The 22173-nt window shown below is 35.9% G+C and overlaps 1 protein-coding gene across 1 annotated transcript; it reads left to right on the top strand.

The window, feature by feature from the left end:
* The first annotated feature begins 18064 nt into the window (after positions 1-18064).
* On the top strand, positions 18065-20028 carry LOC136218086 (pentatricopeptide repeat-containing protein At1g59720, chloroplastic/mitochondrial). Its single transcript, XM_066004835.1, has one exon. It carries the CDS (start codon positions 18101-18103, stop codon positions 19901-19903), a length of 1803 nt encoding a protein of 600 aa, XP_065860907.1. The 5' UTR covers positions 18065-18100; the 3' UTR covers positions 19904-20028.
* The last annotated feature ends 2145 nt before the right edge of the window (positions 20029-22173 follow it).

The following is a 22173-nucleotide window of genomic DNA, read 5'->3' on the forward strand; positions in this document are numbered from 1 at the left end:
CTTGAATGGGGGCGCGGTCAGTTGGAAAAGTTCCAAGCAGGGAAGCATAGCTTTCTCTACGACCGAGTCAGAGTACATCGCTGCTGCGGAAGTAGCAAAGGAAGCAGTTTGGATTAGAAAGTTCATTACAGAACTAAGAGTGGTGCCTGACATTGTCAATCCCATTACTCTGTATTGTGATAACAATGGAGCCATTGCGCAAGCAAAGGAACCACGGTCTCATAATGCATCCAAGCACTACCTAAAGCGATACCACATCATTAGAGAGATTGTGGCTAGAGGAGATGTGAGAATAGAAAGAGTACCTATAGAGGACAACGTTGCAGATCCGTTGACAAAGCCTTTAACCCAGAAAGTACATGATCGTCATTTAACTTCTACTGGGATAAGTTTTAGAAACAATTGGCTTTAGTCCAAGTGGGAGTATGTTGGGGTTTAGTGTCCTATAGACAATTGTTGCAGGATACAAACTTAATGTAAATGAATTGTTCTTTATGTCATTTGTTTTAATGAGATATATGTTTTATAACTATATAAAGGCAATCCCTTTTAAGCACTAAATAAAGTCTAATAAAAGGAAATCCGTAAGTTTGTTTAAAGTGATTATAAAGTGTTCATACAAGCATGAAGTGAGACAAAACTTTATAATAAACTAATAAACTTAAAACCACCCCAAGTCAAGTGATATGTTTAGGATTGATATATCACTGTTGAGACTTGTATGTAACAATGTCTTCTGTCCGACAGAAAGCTGATCTCACAAGCTTCATATATATAGATATCTGGACAGTTACATAGATCCGATGAAACGTCGTTCATTAGGATTGGGGATTCGATTTGAGATAACAGGATGGGTAGATTCTTCGTTGTCACCTGTTCATCTCATTGGTATTAATAGGTATAACTAATCCTCAGACTCAAAGGAATGTTAATTGGTCATCCTGAATTACTGAATGTGAGACTTTGATCCTGTGGTCCCACGATCCTTAACAGAGATGACTCTGGGGTGTGAACTGCAAAGGTTGGGTGTCACAGGAGGTAATGTCAGGGTAGTTATATATTGGATTGAGCATTTATCACTCCCGATTAATGGGAGATACATCCAAGGATCGCTTGTGGAAGACTCGACTCTAAATCCTTGCAAGGTGATAGCTTAAGAGTAGAAATACAGATTTCACTTAACCTATCTATTTGAGTTGACTCGGCTTGTACAAGTAAAATGAACGTCTCGCTATATGTGACTTGACATCACCCATAGTCATAAGATTCAGTTCAAGGATGTAGTTGATAAAGGATCGAATTATACCGTAACTAATACGGAAGGGTTAACGACAGAATCAACCTGTCTTCTTAACGGACTCTGGGGGAATGATTACAGACTTGCCAATAACATACTCAGTACATCATTCCGTTATGCAAGGATTAAATATAATTCTTGAAGAAATTAATTTAATAGTTGCATACGGCCAGAAGTAGTAAGAACCTAATGGATCACACATAAGACTTGGAACCAAGAGAGAGATGGATGTCATTAATAGATGGAAGCCCAAATGAGCCCAGTAAGGCCCATTTATATAGAGGGGGGGCCGAAATTTATATATAGTAAATAAGGAATTATTTTAATTCCATTAATCCTAATTTGATTAGGTTTGTGAATTAAATTAATTAAGAGATAATTAAGTTAGGAGTTTTAATTAGATTAATATACTCCTATTATTATCCAATTAGGTTATTTATTATTATCCTAAATATATTAGATATATTATAAGATAATAATTAGGAATCCTATTCCGAATTGAATTCCTATTAAGTAACCTATTCCTATCTAACTAGGGTTTAGATACAAGTTATTATATATACCCCCTAATGTGTGAATTTTGACTAAGCTAATCCCCTCCCCTTATTGTGATTTTCGAAACCTACATTAAGAGAGAAAAAGTGATTTCGCATCCCCTAGTTCGTGGACAAGAATTCATACGACTTCCGTCAATTGATTAATCTCATTCATCTCCTTTTCTCTTTGATCTTGTGTTGGTTAATTAGAGGCAATCTAATTTGGTTGCATCTCATAAGGGTTGATTCCATCTTAACCTCACCGTGTTATACTTTGTGGTTGGAATCTCGGAGAAGAATTGTGGGCGCTTCTTTAACAACGGTAGATTGTTCATCGAAAGGTATTCCTTCTTATCCCTCTTTATATGAAATAACGATTAACGGATCCTATGGTTAAAAGGAAATAGGCTAAATTTTTTATATTTCCGCTGCTATACCTTAGCCTTAATTTCCAACAAATGGAAATCTCAAAGCAAGTGTTATATTACATTAAACTATTCTTGTTTTAGTTATTGCGATTCGGATCAAGCTTATAATGATTTGAATGTCAAAAAGTCTCCCATTGAAATCCGACTCTTTATTGTTTTGCAGGATCAAGTCCAATCTTCCTTGAAGTCATATTCGGATTATAAAGTAAAAATTTCTATACTATGTTGTTTTCAGAGGAGTATTTCTCTTCCTTCAAAATAATGTTTTACATGATAGAAAATTAGAATTCTTTTAGGTTGAATATATTATAGGTCCCTAAACTTGGTTAGAAAAGCGAATTAATCTCTTAAATGTTAAGGGTGTCTCATTAACCCTTTAACTTGCTTACGGTGACATATTAATCTTGTAAAATAAACTTGCTTTAGATAGACGTATGACTCCTTAAAGTGGTTACAATTATATACTAGCCCCATTAACTTAAAGTGGTATACATTTTAACTTGTCCAACCTCTCATTGTTCTGCCACATGGAGGATAATGTAGCATTTTAAGAAAGTTAAGGTGGCTAATATAATACCCTTAAAGTTCCGGGGTTAATTTTTCTAGCTAAGTTCGTTCAAGGGGCATGTATTAAGCAATTCTTTCTATTTTAATGTTGTTATAGTCATATATCTTATATTTCGTGCGTGTTTGATATTGCTTTTCTAGACCTTAAAACAAGTTTTTCCAGCTAAAAGAAGTACTGAGTAAATGCAAAATTGTTTTGTTTAAAAGTTTGAAAAACCGAGAAAGCTGTTTTTAGAAAAAATTACAATTTATTGCTTTTGAGTAAAGTAGATTTCACAACTTATCAAGAAAGTTGATATTAAGTTTTTTCGAAGCAAAATAGCCGTAGCTTACAACTTAATTTCAAAATAACCTATTATATTTTTTTTAGAGAAAAATAGCCCTGACTTTTAGAGCTTGTTTGGATTAAGTGTAATTAAAGTAAGGTAATGTAAAGTAAAGTAAGTGAGGTGTATGAAATAACTTGTTGTATTTGGATAGAAGGTAAGGTAAGTGATGGTTTAGAGCATCTCCAACAGACTCTTAAATTGGCTCTTAAGTTAAAATTTAAGGAGGGAGAGTTAAAAATCCACTCCAACATCCTCTTAGTGGCTCCTCAAATTCAGGACCGATCCTGAGATTTTAGAGGCCCGGGACGAATTACCAAATGGGGCCCTAATAAATAAGTGGAAATATAAAAAAAGTAGAAAAGTAAATTGTATAAAAGAAAATTATTTAAAAATGACACTTTTCTTGTTACATTTAATAAAATATCTAATAAAAACAGTTTATATTGCTTTAAGTACCCAATTTCTTATACAAAATGATGTCTATGAGCATTTCTAGAAGTAAATTTTTTAAATTTAATAAATTATGAAATAATTCTAATAGATTTTATGCTCTTTACGATACAAAGCATGATAACATAAAAATGAAAAACCAAATTTGAAAATCACATCATTTAACGAGGTTTAGAGCCTAAGTTCTTGAAATTGGAAGATTTTGATACGTTTTTCCCAAATTGATTTTGAAGACCGAGTAAATCAGAATCTGATAGAGTTTCTCAAAGACAACAAAAAAGGCTATTAATAATTGGAGTTCGCTGCTGCCAATGCTCGTCCGCCTCCTGAGCCTGACTATGCTGTAGTTCGCTGAATTGCCCCGCCGATCAGCTGGCTAAAAGTAAACACCGACGGTGCGTCGAATCCCACAGGTAATGCTGGAGCAGGCGGAGTTTTTCGAAACTCCAGGGGCTTTGTAACTGGTTGTTTTGCTGTCCCTATTCAGAATGCTACCGCCATCATAGCTGAACTCAAAGCTATTACTTTCGCTGTCAATGCCGCGTGGGAAAGAAACTGGCACAGAATCTGGATAGAATCGGACTCGGCTTATGCTGTGCAGATGTTAAATAATCGACAGGCCGAGGTTCCGTGGAGAATTAGAAGAGATTGGCAAGTTTGTCTCCATCAGCTATCGTCTATGCATTGGAGAGCTACTCACATTTTCAGGGAAGGTAACCAGGCAGCAGACAGGCTTGCTAATCACGAGCAATTTGCACAGACTAATTGCTGGTGGCACTCGGCTCCTCACTTCTGCCAGGCTCTCGTTTTTGACGACTTATGCAATGTTGCGCATATTCGTATTTTGTAATTCTTTTGTTTTATTCTTTATTCTTTTCCTTTTCCCTCTCCCCTTTCTGTAACTTTTCTTTTCTTTATCAATAAAAGGGTTGTTGGTTTTGCAGGGGGTGCCAACCTAGTTGGGATGCCCAGCTTTCCTTCGCGTCCCAATCTTTACACAAAAAATTGGAAGTTTCACAGTGAGGTGATTACAAAACAAAATTGATTATATAGTTGATGAATTGAGAAGATGAACCGAGGATGTAGAATAATATTACTGTTTAATATTCTTTGGGATTGGAGTGTGATTAAAAAAGGGAGAAAGAAATTATAAAATTTTATTGGGATTGATAGGTGGGAAAGATAATTATAGAAATACTTGGAGATAAATTAGGAAATTGATGCCCAAAGTTTTTATTAGGAAATTTGAAAAGAATCCGAGATAAATTAGGGAATTTAGAAAGACTATTTAATAACTAATGCTAACGTTTTTATTTGGAAAGAATCTAATGCCAATGTTTTTAACCAATTATAATTTTTTTTTATTTTAATCAAGTATAATTTAATAAGTACTAATACATTACTATAATTGGGGCCCTTCTCATCCTTGGGCCCTGGGCAGAACGCCCCTCCTGCCCATGCTCAGGGACGGCCCTGCTCAAATTATTAAAAGACTCTCCATCATCTCTATTAATAAAGAAAGGTAAACCTATTTCCACCTCTTAATGCCTCCTAACTTCATTTTTTATTAATAATTTATTATTGATGAGTCTCTCTCATCATAATATTGGTAAATATAACAATAAATAATAGTCTTAATAATAAAATAATAATTAAGTAGTGGATATAAAGAGTATTGTTGGAGATAGTATATCTTAGAGTATCTCCAACATGTTCTTAAATTGGCTCTTAAATTAAAATTTGAAGAGGGAGAGTTAAAAATCAACTCCAACAACCTCTTAGTGGCTCCTTAAATCACTAAGAGCATCTTTATCCTCTCTATTAATAGAGAGTCTCTCTCCACTAGTGCCTCCTAACTTTATTTTTATTAATAGTTTATTATTAAAGAATCTATCTCCTTTCACTATTGGTAAATATAACAATCATTAATAATTTTAATTATAAAATAATAAATAAGAAGTGAATATAAAGAGTATTGTTGGAGATGATATATCTTAGTCACTCTTAAATCACTAAGAGTCAATTATTTATATTATTTTTAGAGAGTGCACTAAGAGTCTCTTGGAGACGCTCTTAGTCACTCTTAAATAACTAAGAGTCAATTATTTATATTATTTAAATGTGGGCTCTTAGATAACCATCCATTTTTTTTTCAAAAAATAATATAAAAATAAACATTACTCCCAAACAAAAATTAATCGGCTACTCATTTTATTTCTGTTAGCGATATTTTTGAAATATACTAATTTTCAACATTGACGCGTGTGGACATGATGTGAGCGTGCCAGAGACAATAATTCCCAAATTATTTTTGGTACTTTTAAAAAAATATTTGCGCCTAAAACCTTAACTTCTAAAACCAAAACGACTGATGGAGGACTCAAGGACTGAAAAATCCCTCATGATGGGTTTCCGGTTTTGCTTGGCAGGTCAACAAAATAAACGTTTTTCTTACTTAAGACTAATAAAATAAAATCAACAAACACAAAGATATTTTTTTATTGATTTTTTGTAGTTCATTTCAATTGTTTTTGGGTTACAAATGTGAGAAATAAAGCAGGAAATTACAACTTGAAAATGTAATCAAACGAGTAAATTGTAAAAAAAAAAAGCGATACGTATAGTGAAATTAATTGCGATAAATGTTAAAAAATAAATAAATACTAGCAAATTTGATGTCGTGGCTGAGGATTGGTTGTTGGCATCACTGGAGTGATGGAGAATGAAGGCTTGAAGATCGTTGGACTTTCTGATGTTTCTAGACCTAACAGGAACAAAACGGACTGTTGTGGGACTAAGGCAAATAATTGCCAATTAATGGGAAAAATTCAGCAGGTCTTGTTGTTGGAAAAAACGAGGGCTGGGGAGAGACTTTTGGAGTTGATTTTAGAGGCTATAGGGGTGGTTTTGAGGGAAACAAAAGTTGGAATACAAAGATGGTATGGCAAGGAAGAAATTAAAACTAAGTTTCAGGAAAATGGTATATCGTGGAGGTCGGAATAAATTCGAGAAAAGAGCTATTCAGAATAGTTGTTTAATGAAATTAATTTCGATTGAACTCGAATAAATACCAAAAGCTTGGTTATGAGATAAATGATTATTTAGAATCAATGAATATCTTCTAAAAATGACATGGAATTGGTTTGTAAACAGAGAACGGCTTGAAATTGAGGTTTCGAGTATCTCAGATTAATGGAAAAAGCTTGAAGCTTGAGGAAGAAGATGACAATAGCATGCAATTAATTTAGACACGATTGACCTGGATTGAGGATTGAGTGATGTTTATCTAAGCTAAACATGACTTTAGAATAATCGGATTGGAACTTGTCGAATTGGATGTAGAAATTGGACTTGCTGGAATCATTTTAACAATTAAAGGACTAAAGTGGAATTTTACCAAAAAATGAATTAAAACATCAGCCGCTATTTGTGCAAGAAAATCAATGAACATGGTGATTTCGAGTGACAAAACAAAGGCTTTAGGAGACGGTTTTGGATGAAATAAAAGCCGAGACTTATAGTATGGATATCAACGAAGAGATTGGAATTAATTTTGGGAGGAATAGTGACTAGTGGCGGCTGGAGTAATTTTTGAAAAAAGCCTGGTCAAAATAGTTGTTTGATTGAAATTATGATTTTGAGATCGATAATTGCAAAAAGCTTGTTTATGAGGGATTTGATTAATTGGAATCAATGGATAGTTTAAAATATGATTTAGAAAAGGTTTACGAACAGAAAATGTCATAAAAATGAGATTTTGAGTGCTTCAGTTTGTGAGTTGGAGCTTGAAGCTAAGAAAGAAGTCAATAATGAAATATTATTGAATGAGAAGACTTAATCTAAAGTGATGATTGCGAAATATATATTAAGCTTAAACTAAGAGGTTTAAATGATCATATAACAATTATATCGACTACAATTGGAGAAACAATTATTTGAAGGTATGAACTTTTTTTTTGAAATATTGGAATGTATGAAATTAATCGAGCTTTCGAGCTGAAATTGAGAATTGAGAATTGAAGAATATGAACTTAAACATGGAATTGAAAGCTGTAGGTACGAAATGGACGAGATTGCCGAATTTATCTGTTGATAGATTGATTGTTTGATTGTTGATTTGGTTGATGAGGATTTGAAAAGAAGAACAAAGCTTTATTTATAGACAAATAGACACCCATTAGCCTCATTTGTCCCCTCTTTTCACTCATCCTTAATCTCATTATCTCAATTGGCCTCTTTTGGCAGATTTGAGATGAAAAATGTGAGCTTTATTGAAGAAAATGGCACAAATATTACCATGAAAATAGCTGCCACGAGTTGGACTTGGTGTTTTCTGGTCCAACTTCAAAAATTCATATCTCCTTTAATACTCGACTATTTTAGCTCCATAAATACTCCTTAGATTCATCTACCTCCCTAGTTTCAGAATACCTTATCCTCGTACCAAAATTTGATCATTGATGTCCCAAAAAAATCATTAAAGTTGTTTGCTCGGGTTTCCTAAAAAATAGCTTTTCTTTTCCAACTTTTGTATTTTCTCCTCCTATTTCAGGAAGTCCTAGCCCATTGCATTAGGTCTAGGAAAGTCTTATGCTATCATGTGGTCATTACTTGTGATAGTGCCTCACTCCGGTAATTCACTGACATGGCATATACTGTAACATCCACACTACGACCTCCAATTTAGATTGCTACCTTTCTGAATCTTTCTACCCAATCCTAGAGAAATTCTCCAAGTTCTTGAACTATATAATTGAGGTCCTGAATGGTTTTACTTTTAAGAATGGAAGTGATGAAATGTTTGATGAATTCTTTAGCCATCTGATTGAAGTATTGAATGGACGCGGCTGCTCGTACCAATAAGATTCCACCTCCCTCAATCTAGTAAGGAAAAGTTGACACATGAAAGGCATTTGTGGTTTCTAGGGCCTTTAGGTAATTCTTAACGTGAGTCATGAGATCACCGGACCCGTCAAATTTTTCTAATGAAGGGTATTTTATCCCTTGAGGTAGTATCTCCCTCTAAAGGTGTAAAAAGAGTGGGGAGGACGTATTTGTTACCTCCAGCATCAATGAGTCTGAGGCTGAACCTCCTAGTGCATTTCATAACCCCCTTTGGATGAGCTTCGCCATCAATTCTTTTTCTTCAAGCTTTTGGCTACTTATGCTGTTAGAGGATGCCCTTTTGGTTTTGCTCGTCGATCTTTATAAGATCATAAAGCATACGTTTTCTTATTCCAGTGGAGTCATTTAATAGAGTCAGGCATTTTAATTGTCTTTTTTCGGTGATGTGGGGATTCACATTCGCTCGGGGACCTCTAAGACATGTGCTTACGCTCTAGTAATGCTGGAGAAACAAAGTGTTCCTCTCATTTCTTCCTTTGGATAAAGGGTTTGGTTTTCTCCTTCTTTAAACGTATGCCATGGAGAGAGTAGTCTTCCCCAAAGGAGTCCTTCCAGTGCTTTCAAACAATATTGTAAAAAATGATAGGCGTTAGTCGGGCAGATAGGGCCCTCAAGGATTAACCGTGGATTAGTCGGGGATTAATCAAATTTGTACTTTTGTATTTTTATCTGTTAATAAACAAATTGTTGTATAAGTTCAATCAAAATATGTATTATATTACCTAAAAAATAATAATATAAAGTGATTTCATAAACAAAAACACATATATTTGTAACATATATCTTTTAAAATGTGCAAACATTAACATTTCAACAACAATATAATTGAAACAACTCAAATAAATAAAATATAATTTTCACAAGTAATATAATTCCCCAAAACCTATAAAAATATGTCCTTAAAGTTTTAAACAATATCATACAAACAAGTGGAGAATGCAATTAAACCAAAACATCTAAAAACAATTCACTAATAACCATGCAACAATTTAAAAAGTGATTTATAATAAAGCAAAAAAAATCAATATTAAAAAAATTATTCATTGTCGCTTGCGCCGCTAAAAATTGCCCTGGGGAAAAAAATCCCAAAAGGACTAATCGGAGAAAATCAAAGAGGATTCTCAATTTTGAGCGCCTAGACGGTCCAGGCGGCCTTGTTTTTAATACTGCTTTCAACGTATGAGGATGAGAATGATAAGGATCGGTTGACCATGTTTTCTTTAGTCGTTTGTGTTTTACTGTGGGTTCTTCCTCGTGCACACTCTCTGAATTACTCTTCAGAGATATTTTCCTTATTGAACGACTTTGATCCGTAGGTCGCCTATTAGAGCACGTTATGGAATTTTTGTTCTTTGCTAGCTTGATGGCTTCTTCAGCTACAACCAGATTGTTCTGCAATTCGGCCACTATGGTGCCTTGTTTGTTTGTGGCCTATTAAACAATGCTTATAGTATAGAGGAGCTACTTTGTGGTGTGGTCTGTAAATTCTCTATCCACTGGCTCTAAAGAACCTATGGTCGCGCCCATAAATGTAGGGTTTGAGTTATTTTCTTATTGAGCCATAGTTGTTTTTAGTTTGATCTATGCTCACCGCACTAATTTTATACTAGAGATTCTATAAAGTAATACTCTGATGATTGAATGGATCTTTCCGGTACCTGAGATAAGATAGAAAGATGGTCAGGGTGAGGCCATTAACAGACGATCCCACTCCAATGCCCGAGTTAGCAATGTATATGATGGAGTATTAAGCAATTGAGAGCAATTGTAGAGAATATGTGTATGTAGTTTAACTGTATGATTTCTAGGCGTATTTATAGGGTATCATTGTCCTTAGATTCCTCAAAAGACAATTGAATGTAATTTAGGCAAGTAGTATCTTGATTCTAGGTGAATATGGCAGGATGTAGTCCTCATCGAAGTTGGAGACTCTCTTATTGGTACACGTGTCAGAGAAGTGCGGTATTCCTATTTAGTTAGATCTAATGGCTCACATTGTTCTGGACGCCTTTGGTTAGCTTGGATTGAGACATGTGTACTGATATTAATTAATACGTTATTAGGTTATATACCAATTAAGGTTGGCTTAAATGGTAAAAGTCTCTAGTCCTTTAAGCTAAGTCTCGAATCCAAATTCTAGCATACATAAAAAAAATCTTAATTAGAAAAGGTATCACCTAAAAAAACCATGTTAGGTTATATTGTTGGGATAAGAAAAAGGCAAGTTTATATATCTACAATAGCACTATATATATAAAAAATGAATCCAATTCTATAAGCTATTCGATTTTTTTGAATTATATGATCTTTTTTTACGAGGTTATATGAATTTTATCGAGAAAAGAGAACCTTATTAAGATTAAACATCCACATCCTTATATAAAGTACTCTTTAAGAAACTAGGAACATAAAAAGTAATAAAAGGACTAGCATTGGAACAAAAATGACGTGCTAATTTTATGAGTAACTTCGTTCACTAATTATGGAACAAACATCATCGAACAAGTCATGCGATTTTGAAGAAGTTTTTTTATATTTTAAACTACCCCACCATACTTTGTAAGATCCTTATGGCTCGAGCACCAACCATTCACCACTCCTTTTGCGTCAACTTCAGAATTGATATTGTTGTAGCCAAAGAAAAACATCCAAGCCATATCGTTTCGTAAGGCTTATGCTTCAGTCAGCTTGGGTGGTATCAGGCTATTGGAGACCGAGTTATAACAAGCTAGAAACATTCACCATGATTACGTAGAACAACACCAATACCAAAATGAAAGGAGGTCTAAAAATAGATGTATCTACATTACATTTCGTCCGCCCTTCTACTAGTTTAGAAATTCTTCCCTTGCTCATTGTTCTGGCCCCTATTCACCCCATGTTCAATATTAGTCCTCTGCCCTTGTCGCTAATCATGTAAAAACTGCATTGAACTTCTTACGTCGTCGTTGGGATTCCTGCACGACTTCAACCAAAGATGAGCATTCATCTATGTCCAGATCGACTAGAGAACCACTACTGAAACACATACACATGCCAGATTCGATGCTTCACACAGATCAATAAACTAATTTTCGACTTACTCCCATTATGCTATAAGAGTTGGTAATTGAACTGCTACCCAAGATTGCTTCGCTTACGGATATCTCGCAAAGAGATGATAGCCGTGTTTAATGTCGTTCGTACACAAAAGGCATTCAATCGGAATACTAACATGCTTCCTAATAAGGCGAATTTGAGTAGGCAACGTCTTAGTAGAAAATCTCCAAAAGAAAAAATTCAGTTTAGGAGGAAGGGCTAAGTTCCATAGATTTATCCATCCTTTTCGGCGTTACGTGTAGACCTGTGCACAGGCTCGGGTACCCGCCTGATCCGTCCAGGCCCGTGTCGCTTGGACCGGGCTTGGAAAATAAAAATTGTTCATAGACCCAGGCCGACCCAGGCCCGCTAAAGCCCGCCTATTTTTTGGACGGGCTTGAGATTAATAGAAATAACACGGCCCGCCCAGCCCGGTCCGTCTATTAATATTAATTAATAAATATATATATTTATATATTAACTATTTATTTTTAAGTATAATATTTATATTTTATAATTAATAATTTTATATTTATATTTAGGTGGGCTTATATGGGTTGGACTTGGGATTTGATTTTTAAGCCCGAGCCTAGCCTGACCCAAGCCCCCCTAAATTAATAGTGGGCTGGGATGGGCTTTGACCGAGCATTTTTTCCTAAAAATCCGACAGGCCCAACCCGATCCATGGACATATCTAGCTACATGCATACTCAATAATCCGATACCTAGTTTTTCATGAGTGCAACTCGTCCTTTAAGAAATGCCAAATAAGACGGTCATTCTTATAAGAGAAAGTATCACCATATTGCAAATGATATTCGAAATTCAAATTAATAAATTTAACAATAGTTTCTTATATTTTCTTTATTGGCTAAAATGCGAAGTTTAAAGCTTTCTAATCACACTTCAATAAAAGCATTATTGTTATACATGATTTTTTATTATAAAAATACCATATATTATTCCATTAAATTACAAAGTACAAATATAGTACGATAAAACTGTTGGTCCCTTATAACGTTACAAATATAGATTGATGTCTTGTGTTGTCTGTGTTTCAACAATCTCTGCAGGTGAAGACTGGTCAGTGAAAACAATATTTGGTTCACTTTTACCTTTGGTCAGCCCTTGAGGGAATGACTCAGCGGCTGTATCTTGATCAGCAGGTGCTGAGTGTGGATCATCCTCGGTCAGCGGCAGATATCTTCCTGCAGGGTTAGTTTCGTCGAACTCAACATGTACCGACTCTTCTAAAACTTGAGTTCGTTTATTGAAAACTCTGTATGCTTTGCTGTTTGTTGAGTAGCCTAAAAAGATAGCTTCATCAGCTTTTGAGTCAAATTTAGCTAGGCTATCTTTAGTGTTTAAAATAAAACATTTACAGCCAAAGGCACGAAAGTATCCAATGTTGGGCTTTCGTCCTTTCCAAAGCTCGTAGGGGGTTTTCTTTAGTATAGGTCTAACAAGAGCCCTATTAAGAATATAGCACGCTGTGTTAACGGCTTCCCCCAAAAATACTTTGGAAGCCTATACTCACTCAGCATTCTTCCTTTCAACAACCCCATTTTGTTGAGGCGTTCTAGGAGCAGAAAAGTTATGGTCAATGCCACTGGCTTCACAAAATTCAACAAACTGTTGGTTTTTGAATTCTCCACCATTATCACTTCGGATGTGAGCTAGTTTTAGGTCTTTATCATTTTCAAGTTTTCTAACCAAATTTGAAAATGTCTCAAATGTCTCATCCTTTCTACTCAGCAAGATGACCCAAGTGTACCGAGAGAAGTCATCTATAATGACGAAGGAAAATCTTCTTCCACCCAGACTCAACGGCTGGACTGGACTGAAGAGATCCAAGTGTAGTAATTCTAACGGACGCTTAGTTGAGACAATGTTTTTGCTATGAAAATATTGTTTGGTTTGTTTTCCAGCTTGACAAGCGTGGCATAATTGATCTTTTTCAAATTTAAGTTCAGGCAGTCCCTCAACCAATTGCTTTCTTGCTAATTTGGCCAGGAGGTCCATGCTTACATGATCAAGTCTTCTGTGCCATAGCCAGGAATTTTCTTCCTTTGAAACTAAGCATACAGTTTTTGAAAACTTTTTCTCTAAGTCTAGCATAAAGACATTATCAATCCGAGGGGCAGTTAAAATTAACTCATTTGTTTTTCCCTCGTATATTTTACATCCAGTAGCATCAAATATAACTTTTCTCCCATTGTCACATAGCTGAGCTACGCTGAGTAAGTTATATTTGAGTCCGCTGACTAGGGAGACTGACTCAATAGTAGGATTACCTCCGATGGTTCCTGACCCTACTATCTTACCCTTTTTGTTGTCTCCAAAACTTACACTTCCTCCTCGTTTACGCTCAAACGTGATGAACTGAGTTTCATCACCAGTCATGTGCCTCGAGCATGCGCTGTCAATATACCACATCTTTGACTTCTCAGCACACCTCAGGCTTACCTGTATTGTAACTAGTTACTTTTAGGTACCCAATTCTTTTTGGGTCCTTGCTTGTTAGGTTCAACAGGTAAAGCATCATATTTTATTTTATGGCGGCATACTTGGACAGTATGGCCATTCTTTCCACAGAAGTCACAGCTGACCTTCCGTTTAGGATTTTTCACTGACTGGTCAGCACCCCAATGCTGAGCGTGCCAGCACACCTTAGTGGTGTGTCCTTTCTTCCCACAGAAGTCACACTGGACATTCCGCTGGGGATTCCATCTCTGCTGACCAGTACTTCGGTACTAAGCATTCAGAGGAATATTCCTTTTGTTTTGAACCTTTAGTTGGTTCTGGATATTTGTGACGTCCTTTCTCAGTTTCTTTGAATCTGATTGGACTTCAGAGACAGACTTATGTATGATTTCCATATTATCATGCAAAGTTGAGTTGTCCTGAAGAAGGAATCTGAGGTCACTTAGCTTGACCTCTTCAACCTCATCACAGCGCCTACTGAGTGCTCTAATTTTCTTATTACACTTTTTGACAAGTGTATAGAGGTCACTCAGGGCATTACCCATTTCGTTTCTGAGCTGGGAAAGTGATATTACCTCATTTGATTGCTCCTCATCATCAGATGCAATGGAGGGGTCAGCATGCTTAGAGACGCATGGCTCAGCAAGTTCGTCAGCCATGAAGCATATCTTCGCTGACTCGATAGCCTCAGCTTCTGTTGATGAAGACTCATCACTGTCGCTGCATGTAGCCACCATTGCCTTTTTGCCGTTCTTCTTATCTTTCCTCGGCGTGGGGCAGTTTGACTTGATATGGCCAGTTTGATGACATTCAAAGCATGTAATGGGCTTTGAGTTGTCTTTCTTGTATTTGCTGTCGCTGGACTCAGCTTTATACTTATCAAACTTTCTGTAAGGCTTCTTAGAATATTTGTCATTCTTCCTGAACAGCCTTTTCATCTTCCTTGTGAACATAGCCATCTCCTCATCATCTGTTGAGCTCCCATCAGTGGAGTCAGCTTTCATGACAAGAGATTTCTGCTTCTTGTCTTCAGACTTTTCCTTCACCTCGAAGTTTTTCATTGATATCTCATGGGTCAGCAACGAGCCGATGAGTTCGTTATATTTGTAGGTGGTTAAGTCCTGAGCTTCCTCAACAGTGGTCTTCTTTGCTTGCCAGTCTTTAGGAAGACTCCTGAGTATCTTTTTGACTTGTTCTTCCTCAGTGAAGATCTTCCCAAGTCTCTTAAGCTCATTGATGATGTTGGTAAACCTTGCATTCATGTCAGATATACCCTCATCATTGTTCATTTCGAATAGCTCGTACAGTCTCATCTGCTGGTTCACCTTGGACTCCTTTACTTTATTGGTTCCTTCGTAGGTGACCTCCACCTTCTTCCAGATCTCTTGCGCCGACTCACAACCTGAGATTTTATTATATTCTGCAGCATCGAGCGCACAGTGAAGCATATTTATAACCGAAGCATGATTTTGTAGCTTCTTGAGATCATCCTCTGTCTATTTGGCCTTAGCTTTAACAACTGTTTGGCCAGCCACAACTTCGACAGGTACAAATGGACCTTGGACTATGGATATCCAGGCACTCATATTTGTAGCCTGAATGAAATTTTTTATCCTATTCTTCCAGAAGGTGTAGTTAGACCCGAAGAATAGGGGAGGCCGAGTAATGGACAGCCCCTCAGGTAAGATCTGAGTTGTTTGGTTTCCTGGGAGAAACCGAGTGCTGTTTTCGCCCATAGTGGGGATCAGCTCAAGGTGGTTAAACCTTTTACAGTGAGCTTTTAAGCTCTGATACCACTTGTTGGTCCCTTATAACGTTACAAGTATAGTTCCAAGGGGGGGGGGGGGGGGGTTAGGAACTATTTAAAAAATTTAAAGCTAGGGCAGACTTCTTTTTCGTGAGAAAAAGGTTTGGACAGCGGCGGTGAGTGAATAGCAAGATACTGGCTTGGTCAACTAGTGACTAGGTCAGTTTCTTTACTTGAGTCAGGAGATAGCACTTAGAGTCTATTCCTGAGCTCAGATATTCAATGCGCACAACTCAGCTTGACCTCTTTACTTGGTCAGTTTTTGTTTAAGCAAGCAATAAGAGTTAAAGGTTAGAAATATGTTACTCAGCAGATTTATCCAGGTTCGGCCTCCAAGCCTACGTCCTGTCCCCGGAACACGTTCCGAGATTTCGAATTATCTACTAAGCTCTTTAACGGTAGAGCATCAAACCTTTTACAATCTTAGCAACTGAGTATAACAAGAGTACCTTCCTCTATACCTCTACTCAATCCTAATCTCTCGCTGAGTACTATAACCGAGTACTCAACCTCTCCTTTCTAATCTCTAGAAATGATAAGTGTTTGTCCTAAACAACGATTGCTAAGACACCTTAGATGATTGAATAATCACTCTAGACTTTTACACAAAGATATGAAATATAGTGTAAGATTGCTTTGCTTTTTGCTTGCAGAACATTGCGTAGAAATTTGGTCAGCGTAATGGCTTGATCAAGTTCTGTATGGAATGAAGCAACTGATGGCACTATTTATAGAGACGTCTGAGACATCGGTCATTTCGAATTTCGAAATAACCGTTGGAGGGAAACGGCTTCCTGTCGTTGTCATCCTGACTTGCTCAGAACTCTCGGCCAATCAGATTTGAGTATCTTCTGTCCTCGGTCAGCTTTTGGTCAGCTCGGCAGAATGTCTCTCCATTTATGATAATGTCAACTAGACAACATACTGTGTCTTCTGAACTTTACCCAAAGTGGAAACACTTTGTCTGGAAGTTTTCCTTAGCCAGCTGCTGTCTTGTACGCTTTGTCGAATCAACTCAGCAGCTTCGTCCCGAAGTTGTTCCACGAAGGTCTTCTAGATCCTTCTACCGCTGAGTTGCGTTTTGTACATAACGACAGCGTTTTGACATACGCGGGCCGAGTTGCCTTAAGCTGTTTGACTTGGGCTTTGACTTCTGTATTGGGCTTGGGCCTTTTAAACTTTGTATCTTATAAACAATTTAACTCAACATTGAACAAACACATTAGTAGTATAAATCAAAGCATTTAAACTTAGTGTGTTTAGAATATGTTTTTAATTATACTTAAATAATTTTGTCAAATCAAAATTATGTGGAAAGATGTTTCAACAAAAACTTCCAATCCATACAGGCTACAACTAGTATAAGATCCACAAAGGGAAGAAAATAGACTACAAAAAGCAATAAAAAGACTACAAAGAGCAATAAAAACCATAAAAGATATAAATACAACAAAAATAGAAATCATATACTCCTCATAAGTCGAATCCATTGGAAAAACAGCTGTAATCCATTTTTCATCACTTAGCCTCTTCCGGACATTCGGATTTGAGTCTTTTTTTTTTGCAACCACGTAGATCTATAGATGTGCGGACAAGATGAACATTTTTTGCTCTTGCTAAGACTGAAAAAAGAATAAAAGATAAAAATATAGCTAACATATGTAGATTTGACGGAAAAGAAATTCAAGAAGGTATATAGACTTCAAACTAACAAGAAAAAGTAAATTTGAAGCTAAAAAAACAAAGACTAAAATATAAATGGGAAGAGGAAAAAGGAAGACAACCTGAATAGAAAGCAAAAACAGAAAAAGTGACGCTGATGATGGCAGTAATAAAAGAAAATTTGAGAAGAAAGAATAAAAGAGAAGAAGAACGTGTAGAGAGAAGGAACAGCCTCTCTCCCTCTGGCACTAGAACTTCAATTCATTATCATATTTATACATGAATTGAATTTTCACTTTTTTTTTTTTTTTTTTTTTTTTTTTTTTTTTATATATACATAAGGCCTTGCTCAACCATTTTATCATATTAAGTCCCTAGTAATTGATTTTGCTAACAATTGGCCCATCAGTGACAATTAGAAAAGGAAAAACAAAAAAGATCTGAATCAAAATAGAAAGTAATGTTACCTTTATTTTTTATATTTCAAGATTAGGCAGATAAGTATATAAAGTGAAGCAGCCCAATTCACAATTTGGTGGCTACTATTAGCTGCAAAAATGGTGCTGGCAATATCACCAAGCCCACCTCCTCAAATCCTCACCAAGCCCAACCCTCATCATCTTCTTTGCTACTTGAACGACTGCAAGAACATGTTACAGTTGAGGCAAATTCATGCTCAAGCTATACGCTCTACATTGCCAAATAATCAAGAGTCCTCCTTTCTTTACAGTCGAATTCTCCATTTCGCCGCCCTTAATGACATTGATTATGCGTATAGACTATTCGATGGAATTCACAACCCCAATTCATTCATGTGGAACACCCTCATCAGAGCCTGTGCACGTAGTTCTGACAGTAAAGAACAAGCTTTTTCCATGTATAAAACAATGCTTGAGAAAGGAGTTCGCTTGCCCGATAAGCATACTTTCCCCTTTGTTTTAAAGGCTTGCGCCTACTTGTTTGCCTTGAATGAAGGCGAACAGGCACATGCCCAATTGTTCAAACTTGGGTTTGAATCCGATGTTTATATAAATAACAGTTTGATCCATTTCTATGCTTCTTGCGGTTGTTTGGATTCGGCACGCGATGTGTTTGATAAAATGCCTGAGAGAAGTGTGGTTTCCTGGAATGCTATGATTGACGCACTTGTCCAATTTGGTGAGTTTGAATCTGCATTGAAATTGTTTATTCAATTACAGAATTTGTTTGAGCCTGATGGGTACACGATACAAAGCGTTCTAAATGCTTGTGCTGGTTTATGTGCTTTGTCTTTGGGGATGTGGGCTCATGCTTATTTGTTGAGAAAGTTTGATGCTGAAGTAGCTATGGATATTTTGGTTAACAATTGTTTGGTGGATATGTATTGTAAATGTGGATCATTAGATATTGCTGTACAAGTTTTTGAAAGGATGCATAGACATGATTTAACTTCATGGAATTCTATGATTCTTGGATTTGCTATGCACGGAAAGGCTTCGTTAGCACTCGAATATTTTCGCCGTATGGTGAAAACAGGGAAAATTTTGCCGAATTCTATCACGTTCGTTGGTGTTTTAAGTGCTTGCAATCACAATTGTATGGTTGCTGAAGGGAGAAAGTATTTCGAAATGATGGTTGTGGAGTATAAGATTGAGCCGAAGCTCGAGCACTATGGTTGCCTAGTCGATATTTTGGCTCGAGCCGGATTGATTGATGAAGCTTTAGAATTGGTCTCAAGCATGCCTATGAAACCTGATGCTGTTATTTGGAGGAGTCTGCTTGATTCTTGCTGTAAGAAAAATGCAAGTGTTGAACTAAGCGAAGAAATGGCGTGGCACGTCCTCGAGTCAGCAGGAGGCGATTGTAGCGGTGCTTATGTGCTCTTGTCTCGAGTATATGCGTCTGCCACCAGATGGAATGATGTTGGAATGATAAGGAAGTTGATGACTGATAGGGGAGTAACAAAAGAACCTGGGTGTAGTTTGATAGAGATTGATGGTTGTAGCCATGAATTTTTCGCTGGAGATACGTCTCATCCACGTACTAACGAAATATACGAGTTGTTGGATGTAATCGAAGAGAGACTGGATTCGATGGGGTATACACCGGACATCTCACAAGCAGCTATGATTGATGAGGTGAATGATGGTAAACAAAAAACTCTTAAAGTGCATAGTGAAAGGCTAGCAATTGCTTTGGGGCTCTTGAGCTTAAAACCGGGAGTGCCGATACGAATTTTCAAGAATCTTAAGATATGCAATGACTGCCATCAAGTTACCAAATTAATCTCTGAAATGTTCAATGTGGAGATCATCATGAGAGACCGTGTCCGGTTCCATCATTTTAAAGATGGATGTTGCTCTTGCAAGGATTACTGGTGATATGCTAGCCCTTGTAAAATCAATTGTAAGTCCATTCTACTGCTCTGCTTCAATGGTAAATGTAACACCTTTTATGAAACTGAACTTTACAGCCTGCTGTCTATATATAAGTATGGTTGAAATGAGACTGCTGACTTCATTGGCGGACTCAGGAATTCATGGCGGAGGCAAAATTTAACCGCGCTGTTGGGAGTAATTTTTCAAAGTCAGGCAAATTTTTTTAACCTCATAAAATAAATTAAAACTTCATAAAATAAAACTAGATTCATAGAATTTGAATTCATAACCCCTTCTTATATTAAAATACACATTTTAAACCAACTCAGCCATCTTGAGGCAAAACAACTATTACTCAGGGTAGAGCCGGAACCTCCCGGATCTTACGAGAATGAATTTTCATTTTTAATACTTAGATTTGGACTGAAAATTATACAATTCGTTTGGTGAACTATGTTGCACAAAAATGGAACCGATGCAATAAGATATCTCTAGAAAATGGAAACGTTGAGAAACTATTTATATATTAAAAATATAGAGATATATTTATAAATAGTAGAAATATAATAATATATTTAAAACCTTTTTTTTAGAGATAATATATTTAAAACAAAAATTAATATGAATTTTTTTTAATGGGTTATATACATCATGGTCATTTAACTTATAAGTGTCTTAAAATGATCACTCAATTTCAATGTCCTAATAAAATCACTTAACTTTGAGTTTTATCTTAATTGGGCCACTCCACCGATTTTAGTTGTTAAAAGACATCGAAATAATGATATGGGTGACACGTCAACATGAGTCAGCTCATATCTTTGACCGAAATGAAACATGACAGCCACATCTCAGTTATTTTTATGAAAAAATAACAGAAAACTAAAAAAAAATCATAAAAATAACCGACACTTGATAGTCAGGTGACGCATACGTAGATGTCATGTGTCCTTCAAAGATCTGTGTTGATTCATGTTGAAGTGTCACCTAAGTCATTGTTTCGATGCTCTTTTATCACTGAAATCATCAGAGTGACCTAATTGAGACAAAACTCAAATTTGAATGATTTTATTGAGAAAAATTGAAGTTGAGTGACCATTTTAAAACCACCATATAAATTTAATGACCAATGTACATTTAGGGGGTGTTTGGTTGCTCATTTTAATGCTCTTGTTTGTTTTTTCACTTCAAAAATGGAGAGTTTTAGGTGTTTGTCTTTTACATCGGAAAAGTATATTGTTACAAAAGTAGGAAATCTCTAAAGCAGTTTTTTCTAACAACCAGTAACAACAATAAACAATAGATAAAACAAACAGATCCTTAATCTCTTTATTTTATGTATTGAATTGTGTTTACTGACTGAATCGCTTTCCTAAACTAGAAACATGTTTCATATTTTCAATGTTTACAAATTGTTTGAGCCCATAAATGTGTTGCACTGGTTTCTGGAAGTCTCCGTGCAAAGTAGTTGGTAAATATTACATTTATATAAAAATTATTTAGAAAAAAGAGTAAATAACTGTTATGTAGAGTTTGTTGGTGATAAATATATAAAGAGATGAAGTTTTAGTCCAGTTGATGTTAATGACAGAATCAGACCTTAATCCAAAAAGAAAGAGGACAAAGAAGTCTATATCCATTTGAGATAATGATAAATATGATGTGTGTTTTACTTGATGTCTATTTACAGATGAGATAATGATAATAAATGTGGTGTTGATTGAAAAGTATAATTACAGAGGCCAGGTGTGCAAATGCAATGGTTTATTTAAAATTATAATGAAAATCAATTAATGCCAATCAGCTGAAGCAAGCATGTGCTTAATCACAAATAATTATCTGCTAATTAATCACAGATGATATGATGATCATCTTTTAAATTGGGCATTAAGATTAGAAAGGTCTCATAATTCATATCAATAAAAAGCCATTGCATTGTGTTCAAACTTTGGTTTTCCATTGAAGCCGACATAAATCATGAATCATCCATTTTATCTTTTAAGAGTTATGACATAATAATTAGGCTTAATACATCATTTGTCCCTTGTACTTGTCCAAAATGGTTGATTGGTCCCCTGAACTTTCAAAGTGTCTCGACAGCCTCTGAACTTGTATAAAATGTTCAGTTAGCTCCCTGAACTTGCGTAAAATGTAATCAATTCATCATTCGGTGGTAAAAAAGTAAGTCAAATGCGGAAGATATGTTACACGTGTCTTAGAATGTTATTACATACTTCACAAAATAAATTAAAACATGTTAAAAAAGAATTTCT

This window comes from Euphorbia lathyris, chromosome 2 (assembly GCF_963576675.1).
Source record: "Euphorbia lathyris chromosome 2, ddEupLath1.1, whole genome shotgun sequence".
NCBI classification, from domain to species: Eukaryota; Viridiplantae; Streptophyta; class Magnoliopsida; order Malpighiales; family Euphorbiaceae; genus Euphorbia; species Euphorbia lathyris.

What these genes read in the sequence shown, in the direction of transcription:
- LOC136218086 (XM_066004835.1), top strand. Translation starts at nt 18,101, where the DNA reads ATGGTGCTGGCAATATCACCAAGCCCACCTCCTCAAATCCTCACCAAG.